The sequence below is a fragment of the Pogoniulus pusillus genome, chromosome 7 (genome assembly GCF_015220805.1).
Source record: "Pogoniulus pusillus isolate bPogPus1 chromosome 7, bPogPus1.pri, whole genome shotgun sequence".
NCBI classification, from domain to species: domain Eukaryota; kingdom Metazoa; phylum Chordata; class Aves; order Piciformes; family Lybiidae; genus Pogoniulus; species Pogoniulus pusillus.
In genome coordinates, this window is record NC_087270.1 from 8,776,788 (window position 1) to 8,801,247 (window position 24,460).

At 41.8% G+C, this 24,460-nt stretch overlaps 1 protein-coding gene across 1 annotated transcript in view; it reads right to left on the reverse strand.

The window, feature by feature from the left end:
• The window catches only part of AGPAT5 (1-acylglycerol-3-phosphate O-acyltransferase 5), a 60,640-nt gene extending 39,440 nt beyond the window's left edge, over positions 1-21,200 (reverse strand). Inside the window, exons 1-3 of the mRNA XM_064145842.1 lie at positions 20,946-21,200; positions 3,163-3,232; positions 2,904-3,019 (exon numbers count right to left, since the gene is read on the reverse strand). Coding sequence (XP_064001912.1) covers positions 2,904-3,019; positions 3,163-3,232; positions 20,946-21,164 — 405 coding nt within the window. The 5' untranslated portion in view covers positions 21,165-21,200. The remainder of the gene's footprint in view (positions 1-2,903; positions 3,020-3,162; positions 3,233-20,945) is intronic.
• Between the last annotated feature and the right edge of the window lie 3,260 nt (positions 21,201-24,460).

A 24,460-nucleotide genomic window follows, 5' to 3' on the forward strand; every position in this document is an offset into this window, starting at 1 on the left:
AGACTGGAATCAAGGTCTTCCTGATTTATGAAATTACAAGCCAGCCACAGTAACCTGGGAAAATTCTGAACCATCTTTTCCTTGTTTCATTTGTGAACTTGGAGAAATCAGGTTACTCTCATACAGTTTGCTTTGGGACACCACAATACCAAAGTCAGCTTTGATTTCCCCAGCTCAGACTTCTGAAGGCTTGGATGTGTACTCCTCCAGCAAATAGAAGTATACAGCCAGGCAATATAAGAACACACAAATCCTGTATTCTAAGGCCACCACACACTGCAAACAACCCAATTATGTAAATATGTCAGCTCCCCTATGGCATGAGTAGGTTACAAAGCTACAGAGAGACAAGATGTCACACTAGTTAAATGTTTGGTGAAAATTCTGCAACAGCCAAAAGGCTGCTGCAGAATAACAGAAAACACAAAGACCTATTTCCTATATTAAAAAGTCAAGCAAACTCTGGGGTCTGAAAAATATTTACCATAATTACATCCCAGCCTCACCAGGTGGTGTAATATGAATAGGAGCTAGCTGCATTTTGGTGGACAAAGATAGAGCCAAAATAAATAATCTGGATCCACCTAAAAATAAGAAGTCAGCTTTATGAAAAGAAATTGTTCTACCTAACAAATCAAACCTGGAACATAACAGGTTAATTTAAGTGGTTCCTTATTTTTCTCTTGCTATTAGATAGCTGCCTCCAAAGAAGAATGCTAGTTATGCAATTGTATATAACTCAAATTCCCCAATTTGTATTGCATTTCCTTTTCAGTAAGAGATCAAATATATGAATGCTTTTCAAAACAGGTTTCTGGAAGTAGTGTTTTTAAGGCTCCAATATTTTTCCGCTGTACTTTAAAAGCCCCTCTCTCAGTCAACAATGGATTATGTTTACAAATATACTTCCTTTGGGCCTGAATTTCACTCTCCTGGACATCCAGACCACGTTTATTTCCAAACAGGATGTTTACCTGAGGTAGGGAATATGAATTCCGTGAGCATGGCGTAATTCCATGGCTCTGGAAACTTTTAGTGGAGTGTAAGTGACATCACTGACAGAACATCAACAGGAAGGGCAGGAAGTGTTTTGTGTTTTTGCACTGTTTGGTGTGATAAAAACAATAAAAATACCTATTAGCTCTCACTGCAGTCCTGCTGCATCCCGTCTCGGTCATCTGAGCACACATGCATCACCACTCTAAGTCAGCTGCCTTTCATCTGTGTCACTGAATCAAACACATATTTATAGCTATAAAAATCCCCCCACTAGATCATGTAGAAGCTTTATGTTTTGAAGAATCTAACTCTGAATAGGTTTTATTTGATATATAAGTTTTGACTACAAATGTAGGCCATACTCAGACTAATTTCCACAGGAATCTTCTTTTAACAGTCAATGCAGCAGCGAGGAAACTGAGCGCCGGATATTCCAGCCAGCATTAGTAACTTTCCAAAGTCTGGAAACAAAGTCATTTCTGGACACACAGTGATGGTGGGCTGAATATATATCCTGTCTGTATTTTAATTAAAGCAGGCTCAAACCACCACCAACATAATGGACTGCAGGCAAGGACAAAGAGCAAAATATTTTGATGCAGCAGACTAGTCCCTCTGGTGAAAAGAAAAATGTAGAACAGCAGACTTATCAGTGGGGATAAGTGTTGGACAAAACAGGCTTCAATTTTCTCCCAGTGAATGCCATCAGTGAGGTACCACACGGTGAGACAGCCTGTACTAATTTAGGGGACTCAGACAGGAGCCTCACCAATAAAAAGAAACTGTGAACAAACTCCTCATTCTCCCTGCAGCACAGACTTTTCCAAACATAGCAATTTTAGAAGAAAGGATGGCAACCACCCATTCTCCAGCACAGACTTACAGGCATATAGAAGACAACAAACATTTTCAGCCACCAAGCTAAAAACATCAGACCTGGATCACCCAGCATGTCAGGCAACACTACCCTCTTATAGACTGAAAGACAGCAGGAACCTCAACCACAGCCTGTGCCTCAAGATAAAACAGTGCCACAGTTAACGCCCTAACCGTGGGCATTTTATGTGACATGATCTAAGACTCTGAAGCTCTGTTCAAACTAGACACCTACATACAAGCTAGATGGCAACATATGATTGCTGGGAAAGGCCACTGCTTAAGGCACTTCCTATTTTTCTGTATGTAAACCATGCAGCTCACAGATCTGTATTTCCTCCAGCCTAAAGCTCTCTAAGTCCAACTTACACGTGCCTCTGGGTGGCAAAGTTTCAGTGTCAACTGCCAGACAAGAGCTATCCTGCCTCTTCCCACTCGTGGTCATACACTACAAACTTTCCCCCTTTTGCTGTTTCTAGCAATCAACTGATCTGACTTGACTTACAAATGCAAGAGTGCAAGTGGTGAGAGAGGGAACAATGTTCAGCCAAGGATGAGTGAGTAAAGCTTCCTATTTAGACACACGTTTGCAGTTGCCTACACTTCACATATTCCTTTACAAAATATGATTTTTTTTTAACAGAATCATAGAATCAAGCAGGTTGGAAGAGACCTCCAAGGTTATCCAGGCCAACCTAGCACCCAGCCCTAGCCACTCAACTAGACCATGGCACTAAGTGCTTCATCCAGGCTTTGCTTCAACACCTCCAGACACGGTGACTCCACCACCTCCCTGGGCAGCCCATTCCAATGCCAATCACTCTCTGTGAAGAACTTCCTCCTAATATCCAGCCTAGACGTCGCCCAGCACAACTTGAGACTGTGTCCCCTTGTTCTCTTGCTGGTTGCCTGAGAGAAGAGACTAACCCCCACCTGGCAACCTCTTCTCAGTGCATATGATAAACGGAGGTAAAGTACACTTTACACGTTTGATTGCCAAACAGCAAGGATAAAGTGACTGGGCTTACCTGTGAAAAATACCACCCATAGAGTGGAAGCCATTTCAACCCATCCTTCAAGACATACCGGACATGCCCAAGAGCATTCTGCCTAATTGCCAGCATGTCTGCAATAATCCAATCAACTGCAAAGACAAAAGCCAACAACGCTTAGTTAAATTAGTTTTTAGTAGTCACTGATGAAACAATCATGAAAGGTTTCTGAACTTGAAGGCCTCACTTGTTAGGGCAAGGCTAGGAAGAGACACAGTAAATAAAACATACAAACCTGTACACTGATGGTTGGATAAATATACTACATTTTCTTTATTTTTTGGCAAATCGCCGTAGATTATTACCTAAAAAAAACAGAAATGTAGTATTACTTTATTAATTACTCTCATTGTGTCAGGCAGTGATGAGGCTCAATGTAGTAATTAGGTATTTACTGGAAAACTGCCAGCAAATTAGCACTACTAACAGAAAAACATCCCATGGCTGCATCAGTACTCAGTATGCATACAACTGACTTATTATTGACAAAGCACTGAACGTTAGTTAATGAGGTCTTAAGAAAGCTGTTCTGTGCCTCAGCCTTAGGACTAGATCCATGGGAGCTGATTTACATTCACCAGATCCCTACCTTAATATAATTAAGGATAAACAGTAGTCAGATGTTTAGAAACCCATTACACATCTAGTGAACAAGATATGTTTCAGCCAAACACTCATTATAATTCAATCTAAAATAGTAAATCTTCCTGGATTAAGTCGGAAAGACTCTCAACCATTTGCCACTATTCTACCCATCAAAAATGAACAAAGAAAAACGAGTTTTAATCAGTCTTCAACTTCCAGCCTGCAAGTTTTGTGTCACTTTTTTCCTTTAACCTTGTAATTTCCTGTCCTTGAAAGGTAACCTTCTAATAATGAAATAATCTTTTGAGAGCATGACCATAAAGCAAGATGCTGAAGCAGTAATCCAAATAATATTTTAAAAATTAATTCATTTACCACTATTTCAAATAGAAAATGAGAACTTAATTGAGCCATGTCAATTCTGAAGAATAGGTGCAGCCATTTAATTAATAAACACTGTAATGATCTCATGAAGCTTTGTTTTTCCAACCAGTACATTCTAGGCAGCACTTCCCCCTTGCTCTGTCAAGATCAATGGTGGTACTTGCTTCTAGGAGTATGTATTATGTATTAGACATAAATGCTTCTTCACTGACTCCATTCGTCAAAATCCAAAGCATCATTTCAAAGGTTTACCCACATACTGCCACCACCCTGGGAATCAGGACCATCTGGGAATTCTAACAGGAGTTCTGGGCTCCTCAATTCAAGAGAGATGTTGAGGTGCTGGAAGGTGTCCAGAGAAGGGTGACAAAGCTGGTGAGGGGCCTGGAACACAAACCCTATGAGGAGAGGCTGAGGGAGCTGGGGGTGTGCAGCCTGGAGAAGAGGAGGCTCAGGGGGGACCTCATTGCTCTCTACAACTACCTGAAGGGAGGTTGAAACCAGGTGAGGGTTGGTCTCTTCTCCCAGGCAACCAGCAAGAGAAGAAGGGGACACATTCTCAAGTTGTGCCAGAGGAGGTCTAGGCTGGATGTTAGGAGGAAGTTGTTGGCAGAGAGAGTGATTGGCATTGGAATGGGCTGCCCAGGGAGGTGGTGGAGTCACCATCCCTGGAGGTCTTCAAGAAAAGCCTGGATGAGGCACTTAGTGCCATGGTCTAGCTGACTGGCTAGGGCTCGGTGCTAGGTTGGACTGGATGATGTTGGACATCTCTTCCAACCCGGTTGATTCTGTGATTCTAGTATTCAGGACTTGATTAGTATGATTTAGTATGCTGAGCATCATACTGTTCCTTATAGAAGGAACCTGTGGAAAATCTGCCCACCTCTCAGTTAACCTGTGGTACCTTGCATTGTAACACAAAACAAACCCTCCAGGTAAAGCTCCATGTTTTACATTCACGTTGTTACTTCTTTGAAATTGCAACTGCACTGTTGATCAAATTTTGTTTAAGGCAAAAAAGCAGACACTGACAAACTTAGATGCTCAGTAAATACAACAAGATCATCCAGCATTGCCTAAAGACAAGATTAGTTGTTTGAACTATTTTTCCCCAGCCCCAAAAATGCATGCATAGTGGATTTTAGCTGAACATTATTTGCAATAAATCAGTTGACAAACATATTCTGTACAATATTCAAGAAACTCAAAGAATATTTTCCTGTCAGATTTTCCTCATTTGAGTTCCAGGAGAATTTATAACCATTGTGCTGATGCTTTAAGTACCACACAGTGCACTTCAGTGTAAGGTAGCAGTCAAGAGGGTTTGTGACCCCTTTCGTAACAGTCTGATCTTACAGTTCATGTGCAAAAATAATACTGAAATAAAAAAATATCTCTCTGTTTTCACAGAGTTAGTTTTGTTTCTCAAAGTGTACACTTTTCCAGCTCCTTTGGTCCATAAACACTGGTTTCTTTAATTTCAAGTTAAGACTCCACAACACAGTTTCTGGCAGACTTACTGAAAGGAAGGGAAAAGCCCCAGTACAACAGTTCACTAAAGCAGAAGGTCCTGAATGCTGTGGGGTTTTTTAAATACAAGAAAATAAAAGGAAAACAAAATCTGCCCATAGACACTCTAACAGCTGCTCCACACAAGGAAAAGGGTTTGAGATACACCATTTATAACTTTAACTTGTAAAAATGTTTACTTTAATGTACAGTGAAAATCTCAGTGCAATCAGATCCATGATTCAAAGCATTCATCGCTCATGACTATAGCATGAGTAAAACCAAATATAAGGAGGATTATTGCCCTTAAAAAGTATGATTGCAATTGCCAAATATAACAGTTAATCTGCATTATTTTTTTATTTCAATAACATTTCATCTAGTTCACTTTTTTAATCGCAGAGGAACACCTGCTCATTGTTACTGTAAGCAATTTTATTGTGCAACCTGATGTCTTAATCATTACATGTAATGGACCAAAACTTTCTTACTAATGGTAAAACACAGAGCCACACTGCTGTGTGTAAGTACAAAATGTATATTAACAAAACTTATATTGTCCTACTTACAATTAGTTCTTATTAAACATCAACAACAAGAAAACATGGATATTTTATTCCAAAGCAAAGAAAGGAGTAAAAAACTTCCAGAAACTCTATTTTGTTTGCTTAGATGGCTCACCCTAAGAGGATGAGAGAGCATCATTCACTTTGGCACTGCCCACGTCAGTAGTCTTAAGGAAAGGCTTTACAGAGTTCATGGGAGGCCAGCAAACAGCAATTCACATTTCAGATGTACACAGATAGGAAGTGAGAGCTGCGAACCTACAACTGTTATTACAACCAGAATAGCAAGTTCAACCTGCACTCTCTAGAGCCTTCTTCAGATTGCATAGGAGATGCTTAACTGGGCAGCCAGACAAATCTCCTTCTGAGAATGAACCACCATGATTCTGAACATTTTCATAGACCTTACACAGCACAGAGCCAACAAGTAAGAGCTTTGAACCTTGCAGAAACATTGTCTTTTTCCCTTTGGGACAATGTCTGAAGAATTCACCTAAGCAAAGGCTTAGATGGCAGCTAAGCAGGAGAAGCAGCATAAGCCTTTAATTTCCACCAATCTGATAATTTTAGGTGAACCAAAGCATCTAGTGTATACTATAGCTGCACAATGACATGATACAGTGCGCTAGTTTGAAGCTAGCTAGAATGTTTTGGTGAGAACAACTAGATTACAGGCTGTGAAAAGTAAACAAGGGTGATGTCTACTTTACTCATAGGCTTGCTGAGATTTATAAGAACAAGAACATAAATATAGATAACAGAATTGCTGCTTCTCTGGGGCTGAACTTCTCTCTCCTAACCTAACCTACTGTCTGTGTGACTAATCCATCTGCTTCCTAACCCCCCTGGCTGACCCTCAAAAGTACCTTAAAAATAAGGCAAGATCTAGGGTAGTGGAAGGGTGGTTAGGAGGCCCTTCTGGGGACTCAGGTTTCTGGGAGGGCTGTTGTGTTTCTGTATTACCTTTTACCTTGTCTATTTCTGTCTATAACTGTAGATACTGTAAATATCTGCTCCTATATTCTGATAAACTGTAAATACAAAGCTTTATTCAATTTCCAGAGCCACTGAGTCTAGTCTGGGTGATTTTCCAAAGTGTGGTGGGGTGGGTAACATCCAAACCATCACAGACAGTACTCTTCTTGATGGTCTCCTGAAAACCTCTGACTTCTTGATGTTTTTTGCAGCTAAGTTTGCACAATTCCCTCCTGCAGAGAATTTGCAGTCTCTGGATCCTAAGCCTGTAGCTGCACAATAGATCAGGGGACACAGTGAAGTCAAGTACCTGTGTGATTCACCAGCAATGCAGAAACAAACGCCCAGTGCCAGTCTGGGTGCATACCCATTTTGAAGCAATCTGAAGAGATAAGTAGAACAGAAACTCCTAGTCTGAGAATCTCAGTGCTGTCCCTGGGGACTACAAAGCACAAGACAGAATGGTATTCCCATTTGCAAGGCAGTCACCAGGCAGCACCAGGGAAGCAGTACATGATGTGGCTGGGAGGCAATTTTCACTTTCGTAACACAAGGTCCCTAGTATTCCAGACACTGCAAGCACAGGTAGGTTCTACCTGTCTATCAGCTTGAAAAACTGACAAGATGTATGTCCTGTCTGCAAGTAGGGAACCTATTCACTTGAAGAAATGGTTTGTTAAAAACAGAAGAAAACAAACAAACAAAAATACCCAAACCAAAACAAAAACCCCACCCAAACCACAGAAAACCACTCGCACACGCAAAATAACAACACAACCCCCCCCCCCCCCAGTGAAGTCAAGCAAAGAAAATATGTTAAATGGAAGAGCAGTCCAGGCAGCCAAAGCAAGCAGAAGGAAAATATCTGAAAAGCTGATTTACTGCAATTATCACTTGAGTACAGATGTATGCTTTTAGCCATGCTCGGGTTGCTTCGCAGCCCAGTTCACAATAATGAGCAACAGTTACTGCTAATTCGGGTCTTTCAGATCTGTTTACGTAGCAGTGCTGTCAAACTCAATTCAGCAAGGTCTCAAAGTAAACTGCTAACAGATTCCCTTCTGTGGGAAGGCTGTTACCCTGCTTCTCTGGAGGCCATACACCAACCTGTTCACATGCTCAGCAGGCATAAGACACATCTCAGAGTGTCGGGGCCAAGAGAAGCTCCAATGCATTGGCAAGAGGTTACAAGTTCTTCTGGTAGGAGAATTTACTAATTCAGTGGTAGGCATGCAAATGGGAGCTCCTGGGTGATCCGTTGACACAAGTTTAAGCTTCCCTGGCTGCCTCTGCTTCTTCTACCGCAACACATTCATGACTGTGCTACTGTGGTAGGTCACGTAGCAATGTAAAACAGTCTGCTTGGCAGCCACACCTAAGCAACTCACAATTTGCATAGGTTTTCACTGCAGCAAGGTGGGCAATTACAGTTTGGAGTCCAGAGTTTTACCTCTTAGTTATGAAATCTGCACATACCAAAGAATATTCAACAGATCATTTAACCACATCCTGGCTACATCAGCTTAGTGAACAGGGTCATGACAAAAATAACTAAAGAAGTATCAGAAGACCTGCCTGCAAGTCAACTGGTGACCACACCTAACTCCTCTTAATATGATAATTGGATAGGTCTGATAATGAGAGCACTTTAGGAGCTGACCTGCAAACAGATCTGGCACTTCTACTTGAGATGCAACACAGCTGGTTAGTCATGGTAAAAACTCAGGTCACCTCATACAATGTCCTACCACTCTCTTTTTGGCTGTTACTTCAAAAAATTCACTGGGGCCCTTTATGGAGAAGGAGCATTCAGAAAAAACATCAGCTTCAATCAGGGCAACAGCAATTGCAAAGGACAACAGCAGTAGGATAATTAGCAGAACGTTCCTTCCCTCTCCTGGAAGAAGAGAGACACAAACCATTCAAGACATTAAGGCTTCACTTAAAAACAACCATACAAACTTCATATATTCAACTGCCTTAAACCACTCCGTTTTGCTAGTTCTTCCTGTCTACATTTATAACTAGGACTGCAGCTCTTTGGCACAAGAGTATCTTTGTTAGCTGAGAACTACTACGTTGTGAGTGAGTCTTAAAACAAATAGTATGCTTCAATGCATTTCTTATGTTTGTTAAAAAGCCTGGATAGAACTTTGTGCTTAAACCGTGGTGCTTGTATGAATAAACCACCAAATGCAACCACCAGACACAGCTTCTGAAGCTCATGTTTAACCCTGTGCAAGATGACTTCTGCAGCACTGCTAAAGGCACCTTATGGAAAGTTGTTTAAATTTTCTCTTAGTCTAAAAACCTAAACATAATTTGTCCTTTGAACTTCTAGAGCAAGTGCCTCACATCACAAAATCTATTTATGACAAGAAGCAGGCTCAAGCCAGGCTGCAAATAGGAAACTTGTACTGAGTGCTGACAAATTTCTCTGTAACTCTTTTATTAGGACATCTGTAAACCTAACAGTTGCTTTCCTTCACAGAAGACAAACACTTTTATTCCTATTTCACAGATATGGGTTTCACCTGCCTGCAACATAAGAATATAAGACAGAAGGAGAAAGTACTTCCATCTTTTAAACTGCTTTTTCTCTACATCTTACAGAAAAGGTTTACTTTTGTTTGTTTTTTTCCTAAAAACACCTTTATATCACAAACAGATTCTAGGTAATAGCCATACTATTGCTACACCTCATAACCTTTTTAACTGAAGAGACTATCTCCTCAAAACATAACTGCACAAGTCTGAACTCTATTTCTTAGGCTTAGCATCAAACCATAAAATCACAATACAATCCATTTTACTGAAGGAGAAGAGTTCACTCAAAGGTACTCTATTGTACTGGGGTTCAGTGATCAAAACCATTGCCAAAAGACTGAGCTAAATGGAATACTGGAAAGATTCCTATATGCAATTCAACTACATTAATTGCTTTTATAAATCATTCATTAGAATCAGAATGCAGAGAACTTAAAAGAATACAGCTGCTGCCATTTTATTTCCTTTTGGTAAGAAGGCTGCATTAGCAACTTATATAGATTATGAAGAGCTGAACTACACAGTGGGATGTTAAGTATCAGGCATGTATGCTTCTGCATTCACCTTGGCTTTTAGTAATGTAAATCCCTCTTTCCAAATGGTCCAAATTAACAAGCTGTTACAAATGGTTATGTTTAATTCACTGGCATTACACGTACAAAAGTCTAGTTCTGATGCTGAGTGTCAGTGGCTTTACAGACAAATTAAAGACAACTGACCCCTGAAGTAAGGGAGAGCTCCTTCTGGAAGAATCATAATCAACAAAATCTTTAAGGAAATGCAGTGACCTTATGAGTACATCAAAATATATATTGTTTATTAAGAAGTCTGGATATAATATTATGGCGAAAGCGAGGAGCTTGCATGAACAAACCACCACATGCAACCACCAGACTGCTTCTGAAATCAGCATGCAATATTAAATGTGTATAATGAAACTTATAATATCTATGTCAGTAAAAACACAGCCTTAGAGCCTCTTACTCTGTGCACATCTGACTGGGTTTTTTTTTTTAGTACTTGAGCATGAAAGAGACCTGCAAATAATTTGGCTGTAAGGAATTAGTTGCTTAGTTCTAGAGTTTCACAACGAATTAAGTAGTTTCACTGCAGGCAGGCTGTCTGAAGAAAAATCTCAGAGGCTTCACTGGCATTAGCTTATTGAGGGAAACCATATCAACAAGTAACTACCACACTTATTTTAAAGCAGAAGTGGAGAGCTTCATGAAGTGAAAAGTTAAGAGCATATACACAGCACATCTAGCTACAGTAGCAGGCTAAATGATATCAACATTCCCTATTATTCTGAATATACACAGAAGTTAATATAATCCTAAAAACAAAAGAGCACAAAACTCCCACAATCCTGTAAAAGCAATGTGTGTTTTCAACTGAACTAGTTTAGTTTTCAATGTCCACCTGCCTGCAACTTTGCCAGATGCTGCAGAGGAATGGGATGTACAGGACTTAATCCTCCATTACACATCTTTCCTTAGAGCCCTCCCCAAAGCCTCAGATGGTGATTTAGAGCAGGACATTACAAACCACGTTAGGTAATGACAGACTAGTGCAAATAACAAGTGATATCCATAGTTTTGCAACTTCTCATTAAAAGGGTGATTCAGGTGATGATTACTGTTCAGAGAATGGGCATGTAGTAAAGCAAAGCAATTCTGGGAAACATCCGTAATTGGCACATGCAATTTACACAAAAGGCTGATTTCAGAGAAAGTAAGTTTCCACAATACCAAGTATGTCCAGGCAATTTCGTTTACTTTGTGCTTATTTAAACAACAGTCCCAAACTAAGTTCAGCAAATCACTCCAGTCATCTTAAATCCTATTCTGCCCTCTGCTCACTAAGGAGCGAGGAGGATTCTCTCTTCTGAAAGTGATCCATGTATTTAGAGAGAACTGATGTATTCTGTAAGCTGAGTTACTTCTCTGTTAAACTCTAGAGAGGTATCAATTTATTCCCTTTTGGTTTTTCTTAGTTTAAATAACTTTTTTGAGGTCCTTATTCTGGCTAGCATATATTAAATATAGTTTCACAGTACTCTGCAGATTCAGGAGTGTTTCTTCTGAATTCTGATCGTGGCCATACATGGATTAGGAGCTTTGCTTTAAGCACACACAATTACTTTATTCCTGCCTGGAATCCTTAGCTGTATGAGGAATCTAAAAACCAACCAACCATCTATATAACTTCGCTGTTTCAGTCTTGGAGACAAAGCAGGACGTAGCATACACAGGATTTTAAGATTTTGGCATCTAATTTCGGAATAAATCCTATTTTCAGTGCCCAAACAGGTCACTGGATATTGCTGCAAACGACTTGCTTTTGGTTACAGTGCAGTTCTGTGGCACAAACCATGGAGCAGCCAACAATGACTGTAAGTGACCACTTGGGAAAGCCAGAGTATTTAAATAACTTTAATGATAAAGTACCAGTAATAAAATATTTTCTTTTAAAAAAGAAGTACTGCACAAATTTCAAATATATATATATAGTACAGATGAAAAAAAGATGGCTTATGAAATCAAATTTAAAAAGAAGGGTTACACAGAACATCTGATATCCTGATATCATACAAAGCCTGAATATGCCTTTCAGCACAAGAGTGGAAGGAAGTATTCTGCCTGTTTGATTAGGACCGAAACAACCTCCCTTAATAAACCTTTGGCATCTCTTAAGGTTTAGTATCACAGATTTTTGGTAGTTTTCTTAAAAGAAAGGAAAAAGTGACCCACATAATGCAGCTATTGTTGACTTTTATTACTTTTCTGTAGTGGAAAAAAACATAATGTCCATGCCATCACATCCCTCCCAAAATAGCAGCTATGGTGTCTCGGTAACATTGAGTGCATACTGGAAATGTTGTCCTTTGCACACCTTGCATCAGCCAGGAGCAGGAAACCTTGTGGCATTTTGCATTGTTCCTCTAGTTAAGAGCCGTTTATGATAGGAACTCTGCTTCTGAATGCCAAGCACTCCAAGCAGGAGTTGACTAGATACTGATTTGCAACACTCCTACAAGTGTTTGTATCAAACACAGATGGAACTGGTATGAAGTTACCAAGGAGTCTACACACATGGGAAAAAGAGTGATTAAGAAAGCTCTGTGTCCTCTGCTGGTGACTGTGGAATAAGACTTAGACGATTTTCCTTTACACATCATCTTCAGTAAGTATTTAGAATTGAAGCACTATGGACTTTCAAGGTGAGTGAAGGAATAATTGCAACACAAAAGAGAACATGTGCAAGCTTGCTGGAACTCATCTAGCCTCGAACTCAAACACAGTGAACTTGAATCAGCCTCAAAAGATAGTCACTGTTAAAATTACCCTAATACCTGCACACCACCACAGTGAGTGAGTGCATCGGTTCACTTGCAGCCCTGGGCACTATGTTTGCTTACACAAAAAGGAATGTATGTACTCAAATTCTCCAGTGGTGTTAGGTAGTGGGAGATAAACCAGTCCATAAGTTTGAGAAGAAAACCACAGCATCCACCACAAGACAGTTAAAAATAATCCAAAATATCAAGGTTTTCTTCACATCTAATTACATGCTCAATCACAGACTCAACCAAAGCATGGGTAGCCAAATTTCTATTTAAGAAAATCAAACTAGCATGACCTCTATGGTTGCCTATCTCAGGCTGAGGAGCTGGTTACAAGAGGGAAGATGACAAGTAACATGTGACAAAAATTAAATGAACAAAAGGAGAAAATAATTTCCCTGGTTTTTAGCCCAAATCTCTTCAATAGCATACATTCAAACTGACAGAACAAAGAGTAAAGAGTATTTTCCCCTGAGCAGATATGCTTCCTCATAATTGCAATGTCAAAATCCTTGACATCTAAGCCTACTTTATCTAGCAGAACTAAAACTGACAAAAAAAAAAGGATAGTCTGTAAGCCTGAGGTAAATAGTTTGAAACAATTAGAGTCAAATGTTTAACTATGAATAGAGTCTTCTCTTGGCAACAGCATCTGATGGTAGAGTACCAGGAGAAAAAACTTCTCAATTAACAGTCATCCTTACATAAAATATCTGGACGTATTATGTAAGCAGAAGGAAAGGGCATGGAAGAGAACTATGAAGCTCCATGGACCACTAGCTACCAAAACATAGTTAAGTGCAAAAAGAGGGAAGTGTGTACAACTCATGGAGATTTACAGGAAAAAAGTAGAACTTAAAAAAAAATGTTATCAGTACCATTATTATTTTAAAATCTATCAGATTATGCAAAATCAGGGCAGCTTATATCTAGAACTGAATATATTAAAAACCTTAAGATACTTAGAGTGTATTTAACAAGAAGATTTTAAAATCAAGCCATGGGACCGTAAAACTTCCTGGCCAAATATCTGGAATTAGAATTTCTAACTGCCTTCAAACTTGCCCTTTAACTCTTTAGCTTTCCCCCCTTGACTTTTTAGGATTTCTGGAAATATAGGTAATGAACTTTATAAGGTAAACACATAAGTTTTAAACTGCAGACTGCATTAGACAAAGCTGACAAAAAATTCAGATTCAGCTGTGACTTGCCATTTGGAAAATATATGCTAGACAAATCTACAGGTGAAGCTTATCATCTATGAACCCAAGCAGCAGCTTTGGTTCAGATAGCTGGGACCTGATTTAAAAAAATACTAACAGACCTTGGCTTAAATGTAGTCCTTTTATTTTTCATACCATGACCAAGAAGTTGGAGGTGATTCGGACCAGTACTCAACTGATTGCCCCAAAGCCAAATCTGTGGCACACCAGAACTCTAAGTGATACTCTGATGAACCAGAACTATGAAGGACTTCATTTTCACTTTCAGAATGATAACCAAAGGCAGACAGAGAAAAAAATTAGTATATACAAATACATCTTTTGCAATATCTAAAAAGGAAAAGAGCACAAAGCTTACATACCTAATATATCTATTTTTGCTGCCTCACCCCACTGTTGAACATAAGTGTCTGAAATTAGGTACCCATCTCAATTTGAAAGCTTCATCCCTCAGGCTTAGCAGGTATCACTTAATTTCTGCTGCAGTAACACAGGGCTTTGTTGGATACTTTAAAAGCCATAGGTGCCTGGAGACAGATGTGCATTGGCATCTCTAATGAGGTGAGCCAGAGTAAATTGGCTCCATTCATAGAGCAAACAGCACAGCTGAAAAATTTCACTGGGCTTCTTTCAGCAATCTACCACACCAAAGTGGTTTACTTCACTATGCTCTCCAGTTTCTTTTCAATCTTAGCACCACACCAATACCTAATTTCTATCACTCCCCCAAGACCTCTATTTCATTATTTCTACCACTGCAAATAAATGGCATGTTATGATAATCTTAACCTCTCAGCAGCTAATCTAGTTTCGCCAAACAGCAACGTGAGTGGGTGTTAACAACATGGAACAAACTAGGAAAGTGCAAGTCCTTGGATGTTGCTCAGCTGCTACCTGAGTTTGGAGGTTTGCCTTGCCTGAAGCTCTGCGCCTTCCCACTCAGCTCCCATACCACACCAGTAACTCTCCCACTCCTGCAATGCCAGACTGGGAGGTGAGCTCAGTGATCTCAAGCACGTAAAACCAGGCTCGTGCCAAAATGCAACTGCCAGCACTTTCCAAATACAACTGCAGAAAGATGAAAATTGATGTCTCCTTTTGACCTTCAGGTAATTGCATTTTCCCAGCAAATGGGTCCTTAAGTCAAGGGGAATCAGGATTTGTCACTCACACCTACCAAGAACTGAATGCAATTAGAAAGTGAACCTTCACCATTCCTTGATGAAGCCTGGTTATGATGCATCCCCCCCTGCAGAGAGGAAAGAACCAGGCTCACAAGATGTCATATCATATATCATAGAATCAACCAGGCTGGAAGAGACCTCAAAGATCATCCAGTCCAACCCAGCACACAGCCTCATCCAGTCAACCAGACCATGGCACCAAGTGCCCCATCCAGCCCCCTCCTGAACTCCTCCAGGGACAGCAACTCCACCACCTCCCTGGGCAGCCCATTCCAATGGGAAATCACATCTTGCCAACAGCAGCCAGAAGCACCTCCCTAATAGGAGCATGCTGCTTATCTTTGCCACTAGATTTGTGCCACCTCTTTTCCTTTCAGATTCCAACATGGATTCTCCTGAATTACCTGATGGATGACTGAACAGTTTCAAAAGGAAAAATAGGTAGTAATGATAACCTCATCTGGGTAGATTGCTGACCTGGGAACAAAGATGGGCATGGACCTTGTAACCCTCCCTTCCAATGCAAACTGGCCAATAGCTAGAACAATAAGCACCTATCTCAAGCTCAGGCAGAGAGTTCTCCTCACAAATTCCCTACAAAATCAAGACCCCAGGCTCTGCTACAGAAAAAAGCAGCATTTAAAGTCCAGCAGCACAGTGCTTCTGCAAGGTATTAATGTGCTCTAATTCTGAATTGTTTTCAACCTTGCTGTGGCAGAGGAAGTTCAAGCTTCAGTACCAAACCAGAAAGTGCAATGCATTAACAGGGATCTCTTGCAGCATCTAGAAATACTACAGCTCTGCTAAGCTACACCGAGGTAGCATCAAATTGTCATGGACCTTCCAGAGACCCATAGTGACAATGAAAAAACAGAATTTCATAATGCCTCTAATGAAAGCACCACTTCCAAAACCTCCTATTCAGCAGGAAGTGGGGGTAGGGAAGGGAGCTGACAGAAGCACTTCAGCACTGAACAAAATCCATGCACGTTAATTTAGTCATGGATTTTTGTTCAATTGTCAAAATCTTTCAGATGGAAAATGATCCTCTAGGAAGCAGTCTGGGTGGTAATTTCTGTATTATTTCTTCAACACCACTCAATACAAAGTATCAAACACAATTACAACAACAACAAAAAAAAAAGCTGAAGAACATCTAGTTCTCATCTGATCTGAAACGTGCACAAACACAATAGGCATTAATTTCACCACCCTGACAGCAACTGGGATAAGATGCTAAGGGTCATAGAGAGATGACAGCATTCATCATATTGAATTACTAGTTCTTTTAGCCCTTCAAAAGTCCTGATTACATGGCATATTTGCTGTCATTTTGGTTTCCATGTTCTATGGTAAGATGCAACTGTTCGTTATCTGTAAGAAGTTTAAGACACAGTAAAGACAAAGCAGTAACAAACACAGTTCACAGACTACTTGATATTTTAGAAACTTGAGGTCAAGTCAACATTTGCACAAGCAAGTCCTCCAAAGTACTTGGATTGCACCTCACTTCATAATTTATAGAGTTCAAGCATCTTGTATATACTCTTCCTAGAAGAGAGCCATGTAGCCCTTCTCCTACTTACAGGCCAGGTGGGAGGCAACACAACTGTACTGTATCAAAGGCAAGACAGGGCCAAAGCAGAGCCATTCTCTCTATGCCACTTTTTAGAACAGACTGCACTTACACATTTTAATGAGTTTACAATCCTGGAGATTACTAAAGAGCACTATCACAATGTCACATATGAATTAATGTATTGATAGCTCCTTAATAAAAATAATGGCTATCTGCTAGAATGTGATTGCACTGATGAATTTACATAGCATTATGTCACTTATACATATATACACACACACACATAAATATATATATATATACATACTGTCTTTCTCCAGATTAACTCATTTGCTGTCTTGGGGTGTTTTGGGTTGTTTTTTTTTTTTGTACTCTAAATATTGGTTCTTCAATTTTATGCAGCCAAATCTTGTACAGTAAAAGGGTTATTTTGGCCAGTTTACTACTGGAATTCTAACACTACTAGAAAACCTCAACTGATTCCACCTTAGCTCAAATGGCTTACATGGTCTCTTGTCTTAAGCTTTATAAATTGTTCTGGTGAAAAAAAAAACAAAACAGGTCTGACCCAAGATTCAAAAGGGGAATGGGTATGACAAAGTAAAAAACTTCATGAATGCTCTCCAGAACATAAATACTCAGCTCTGTAATTATTTTAGACCTCAAGTCAAACACTTGGGTATTATTAAGTCTTTCAGGATTTTCTGTCATGCAGATCAGGTTATCACCTTATTTCAGAACTGAAATGAATTTGCTATAGAGACAAAATTCCTTTGTAGCATGCATTAGTTTCTGCTTTAATAAACTTGGCTAAAAACATCCTAGCCAGGGAGAACAAAACAGAAGAAAAATACATTTGTGCATATGGTTGTGAAGGGGAGACAGAATTTGATACTTAGTGGACTAATACAGACAATCATCACTTCCTGACAAAACAAACTAGTTATCAAGACACATCAATATTTCACTCAGTAAAAAAAACATTCTACATTTATTATCAAAACCAACTTTATTAAGGTCTCACTTGGACTTCTCAAAATTCACACTTGCCTTATTGTCACCGTACTGAAAAACTGCAAATACTCTAAGTGTAATGAACCAAAGAATGTTAAGCAGTACATAATGCTAAAGACTTTTTATACAGGGTAAAAAACAAATACTAAGCAGTACATAATGCTAAAGACTTTTTACACAGTGTGAAATAGTGGCACTGCTAAGAAAGACACGTAAGGCTTTGATTCAGTAAGGCACTTAAGCATCTGTATAATCCTGATGATTTCAGTGAGACAACACAACAAGTTCCAGTATTCTGATGGATGAGGTTGACATGTCATTTATCCAGTCACAAAAAAATATTCCAACACACTTCAATCAATTGAATAAATTAATAGACCTGAAAGAGCTGCTGAATTCCTCCCCCCATGGCAATCAAGACGATTTAATGTTGCTAAATCCTGACAGTGGCCTTTACAAAGCCACACAAGTCACATTTCTTGCACTGTTTCTTAATGATGATACACGTCTGCATCTAATTATATGCCTGAAACCAGCCAGTTCACAGTAGCTCTCAGGTTACCATCCCAACCTCAAACACTCAGGCACACGCTTAACTTTCCACTGTGAGTTTCAAGTTGAGTATGTTCAGTGTTTTTAAGACTAGGTCTGAAAAGAAAACTTGTTTCTCCTTTTCAAACAAATGGGGATATTGTCCAGTTTAATGACCCATGTATTAGAACAGTTTTATGTTACTTCTCACTATAAGTATTTTATTTTTCAAGTCCTTATTTACCCTTCAGTCTCAGTTAAGACTGGTTGAGGCACTTAGTGCCATAGTCTAGTTGACTGGATAGAGCTGGGTTGGACTGGATGATCTTGGAGGTCTCTTCCACCCTGGTTGATCCTACGATTCTATTATTTTACTTATCCTAACATATATGTCACATTGGTTTTGTGGGCTTTCTTACTTGTTATCCTTTATTTCAGCTTTGCACATATCACTTCCTCCTGACATCACCTCTTGCTTACTCTCACAAAACAGCTCTATTTTAGTATTGTTGTAAGTGATCACATGTATTGTCTCCCACCATCCATGTGTGGATGAAGATTTATCAATGCAATAAAAGGAAACAGAGGTCAATAGACGATGGCTGCCTTGCTTCTTTTGGTTAGCATTTTCCTTTCTGTACCTTTGTCACAAGCATATTTTCCCTAAAAGTTCCTACCAAACTTTTAAGTGATTGGTACTGTATGCACATCATTTGTAGGAAATTTACATAACTTTTCTCTTACTATTCAGATCTTTATTTTTGACTCTTGTTCTCAGAGTAGGTTGAATGAAGCTACTAAACTGCTACTTCCAGCAGCTAACAACCAAGGTGTGTTACTACACATCAAGGTATTTGAAGATGCTACCTAAAAAGGAAGGCTGTTAAATCATTAAGTACACAATCTATAAACTACTTCCTCTTCCCTTTTTTGACAATAAAAACAGTAGTAAATGACAAGACATAAAGTGAAGTTACAAGAGTGACATGCTGAATCAAAAACTTGTCACCACTACAAGAAGATCTCAATTCTGTTCTATACCTGTTCTGTTTACATGGATATCAAACCACGCAACCCTTCTATCTATTTAACTGGCCTTGGGCATTTCCATGAGAGTTGGTATAAAATCAGGCCTACAACTGCTCAACAGTGGAAGTCTGGGATGATTTTATCATAGATTCATAGAATCAACCATGTTGGAAGAGACCTCCAAGATCAGCCAGTCTAACCTAGCACCCAGCCCTAGCCAGTCAACCAGACCATGGCACTAAGTGCCTCAGCCAGGCTTTTCCTGAACACCTCCAGGGTCGGTGACTCCACCACCTCCCTGGGCAGCCCATTCCAATGCCAATCACTCTCTCTGGCAACAACTTCCTCCTAACATCCAGCCTAGACTTTCCCCAGCACAACTTGAGACTGTGTCCCCTTGTTCTCTTGCTGGTTGCCTGGGAGAAGAGACCAACTCCCACCTGGCTACAACCTCCCTTCAGGTAGTTGTAGACAGGAATGAGGTCCCCCCCGAGCCTCCTCTTCTCCAGGCTAAACACCCCCAGCTCCCTCAACCTCTCCTCATAGGGTTTGTGTTCCAGACCCTTCACCAGCTTTGTTGAGACAAATACTTTAGCTGTAAATACGAAGGTCTTACTTGTACCAACAGTCACCTGCCAATGCACATGTAAGCACCTGTAATTCTTCACTCTCAAGCACCTACAGGCACTAACTTCAAATACACTTCTGTATATTCAGATAACTTTGAAAGTCGAGTTCAGGCACAGCAAGCACCTGTCCTCTACACAACTGAACAATTTTTTGTTTATATGTAGAACCGAAGATCTCCTTTGCAGATAAAAATGTAGCTTTTTGAACATGTAACGCTTCATGAGATAAGAATTAAGTGCAAATAGTTCTCTAGTCACATGAGAGACTCAGATTCCATGTTACTGACCTGAAACCTTGAAATTCTTTTTTGACATGCTGAATAATCACAATCTCTGACTGAGTCTGAATTTATGGGCCAAAGACTGGCAGTGGGTAGACTCCATAAGAACTGAGCTCTAATAATTTGAAGTAATCTATTTATTTAAGAACCTGTAAGTGTATTAAGTAAGTTATAGCTGATTATAGTTTCCTTTTCAGCTAACAATTTAATCCTACACGTGTGCAGCACAGGCCATAGGATTCAAAGGAGGCTGCCACTCAAATGCTGGCAGAGCACAACCGGTGTCGCATCCCTTCCGTTTTCCCGACCTGCAAAACGAACACAACACCAGTACTCCGTGAAAAGCATCACCACAAGTGCAGCCGCAGCCGTGCGCAAATGCTGTCCTTTGCGGACCCGGAGTGCTGGCCGGCAGCGGGCTAAGCCCGCAGCTCGCACCTGCCGCCGGCCGCCTTCCTCCCCGCGGACCTCACATGGCGGCTGGCAGGCCCTGCGCCCTGGCAGGCAAAGGGGGCAGCGTCGGCCGGGAGGCCGGCCCAGAGCAGCGGGCTCGGCCCGGCACCATCGACGACCGCCGCCCAAAGGCTGCTGGCTCCCGCGGGGTCGCCAGGCCGGAGCCCACCTCCCCGCCCCGCTCACCTCCACGCCCGTGTAGTTCTCGAAAAAGAAGAGCACCATGCTCTGGTAGATGGTGTAGAGGCGGTCGTCCACTTCGCGGTAGAAACGGGCGGGCAACACGGCGGAGAGCAGACGCCAGGCGCCCCAGGCCAGCACATAGGTGGGCGCCGTGCCCATCATGACGGCGGCGGGCAGGACATAGCGCATGGAGTAGGTGTGCAACACCAGCGACAGCAGCATCTTCCTGCTGCCCTCCCGGCCTCACCGGGACACCCACATGGGCACCGCGCTCACACACCGCCCGGCAGCCCTGCCGACCGCATCGCCTGCCGCGTCGGGAAGGCCCGCCACGCGGGCGGGGAAGCGACGGTGGCGGCCACCGCCGGCTGAGAGGGAAGGAGAGAGGCGGGAGAATGGAGCTGGCCCCAGCTCACGGCTGCCGCTGCGCCGCCTCCGCCACCATATTGCCCGGGCGGAGGAGGAGCCGCGCAGGCAGGAAGGCGGCCCCTCGGCGGCCGAGGGGACTTCCGGAGCGGGGAGCGGCGCCGCGGCTCCGCCTTGGCTGCCAGCGGGGTCCGTGCTGCTGAGGGAGGCTTTACCGCCTGCGGGGTCTGCCCGGGACGGTGCTCAGCGCCGTATCCACGCTGCTTCGTACTCGGCACAGCGAAGTGGCTGCAGCGCTCCTATGGTGCGGTGATGGGCTGCGAAGCGCCCGGCGAAATGAAGCACCCTGTCGCTTACAATCGATGAGCTGTCATTAATTCGAACTTGGCATAGGAGAAAATTTACGCGCGCACAGGCACTTTCTCTCATGAGCACAGAGCAGGGCGCCAAAGATGGCACGGCTTTTAGCAGTTACAGCAGTGGTCAGGTGGCTGTGGCCAGGAGGAGGTTGCTCTCTTCTCTCAGGTGGCCAGCACCAGAACAAGAGGACACAGCCTCAGGCTGTGCCAGGGGAGATTTAGGCTTGAGGTGAGGAGAAAGTTCTTCACTGAGAGAGTCATTGGACACTGGAATGGGCTGCCCGGGGAGGTGGTGGAGTCGCCGTCCCTGGAGCTGTTCAAGGCAAGGTTGGACGTGGCACTTGGTGCCATGGTCTAGCCTTGAGCTCTGTGGTAAAGGGTTGGACTTGATGATCTGTGAGGTCTCTTCCAACCCTGATGATACTGTGATACTGTTTGCGCACTCTCTGCTTTCCAGTTTGTGTTGCGATTCCCCTCCGGGGCTCTCCCGAAAGCAGGCAGCTGCCTGCCTCAGATCCTCTCCTCTCCACCCAAAACCCTGTGCACAGTAGCAGCCAGATGCAACAGCTGCTTTTGAAGACCATGCAGAAAACAGCAGCATAATGACCTTGCCAAAGGGAGGGTTTCCTTAAACTGTAGCCCACAGTGAACTATTTATTCTGCAGTTGCAAAGTCCAGAACTTATATATATGACCATATGCCAGATTAAGAGTGTGTTTGCATCCGTGTATAAGGTACTACTGTTTTACTCGGCCTCTGCTGCAGTCGGTGTACAAAATGTGCCTTCTTTCTCGATGAGCTTAGCATTTCCACTTTTGTTCAAGGCGTGTCTTTGGTTCTCATTTAATACGTGATAGCCAAAGCATCCTCCAGAAGATGAACTGTCCAATTTGGCAGATTTTGTCATCGTTTAGCATGCAGGTTCTTCAGAAGTATGAGTGAAGGGGGGGCTAGGTGGTTTTACATGGAATCAGAGGTGTCAAGTTCATTCCTCCATATAAAGTGTATTTTTAGTCACTTTCTTCCCGCTGCATCTTATTTCTTCAGGCTGTTCAGGAACTCTGCCCTCAGCTCACAAACTCATGCATTGCCAGCTCAATTTTAACGTCTTTTCCCCAATTCCCTGCCATTTCTCCTTTCCAGTTCACTTTATTGTACAGGCTGCTAATCTACATTTGTCACTCATGATCACAGCTGCTGCTCTGAATCCCAGCCTCTCTCTGCAGTCACCTTTCTGAAGCAGCAGGTCTGGATCCACTTTCCAGCTTGTCCTGCCATTCCAACCACGCCAGAGCATTTGTTCCTGCATACCTGGCTCTGCTCTGCTGGCATTAAGTTTACTTCGTGTTGTGTTGGATTCTTTTCTCCTCCTGTATCGTGGTGAATTATTTTCTTTTCCCATTGTAGTCATGTCATAGGCATCACAGAACAGCAGCTTTCTCCTCAATTTTCTGTCTAACTTAGCTTTGCTTGGTTCAGAGCAGAAAAAATCTCTGCCAAGAGAGGCCATGATGGGGAAAATGCCTCTGTTCTGGTAGTTCAGTTACTTGGACCAGAAATGTATGCACTGATCAGGATGGGGAGCCCTGACATAAAAGGTGACAACAACCCCTCCTGTCATGGAAGGAAACAAAGAACATTTATGGACACAGAAGGTATGACGCATGTTAAATATGAGTTCTTGCTCCAGAGCTCAGGACCTCTGAGGGAGTTTGAAGAAAATGCTACCACAGTACTTCAACTTCATACCATTTCCCATCTTACTTTGCTGTAATATTCAGGACCTATATTCTATAGACCTTATTTGGTCTGAATCCAAATAAGGATTTAAGCACCTGAATTGCTTGGGTCCTGGGCTTTCTGTGTAGTGCATGTCACATAGAGAGCTAAGCAGTGCAGAACAAGATCCACAGCATCATCAGTTTGAGTAGGAAGTTTATGAAGATTAGCAGGCTCCATTTGTATTTATGTAAGGTCAGGTAAAAGGAAACACTGAAGTTAGTCTTGCAGAGCCTCATGTTTTACATGAGATATTATGTTCACTCTCAGAAGACTTATGCAGAAAAGTAACTTGAGATTCTCTGCTACAGGTCTAGTATGTCAGCATTTAATAAGAAGAAACATGCTTTGCCACTGGTTCTGAAACAGACTGATGACCCTAGAGAAATAGTGATTCTCACAACTCTTCACAAGTCATGAAGGAGAGGGTTTTAATGAACAGTCCTTTGCATCAAGCTGGATTTCTATCCTTTATCTGCCTCCAGGATTTCTCTTTCATCAAACTCTGGGTCTCCTTTCCAGGATGCATCCTCTGTTCTCAGCTCTACTCCACCCCTCTGTATTTTTTCCCAATCTCCTTCCCAGACAAACCTAGCTAATTCTTCTCCCATGGCTCCTGTGCACCCCATACACATTTCTCACACAACGTCAGTCTCTTTTTTCCTAGTGAATCCTAGTTTGCTCTCAGTTTCCCTCGAGAGCTTCTAATCTTGTTATCCACTTTTCTGTATGTCAAAGTCTTCTTGCTCAAAGAATTCTAATTTTTTACTTCCTGTCTACTTGGTCACAGTCCAGTCTTCCCTCAGCAGTTCTCAGCCACAGCTTCAGTCTTGACCAGCAGTTCTAGCTTCACCTTTTTCCCCTTCTTTGGTCAAACTCTCATTCTCATTGTATGCATTTTGAGTGGCATCTTCCTTTCTGGCATCTTGGTGCTGGAAAGGAGAGCACTGGGAGAATGACAGAAATAAGATACCATGGTTCTCTGTCTGGTCCCTGGGCAGCCCAGAGGGCACA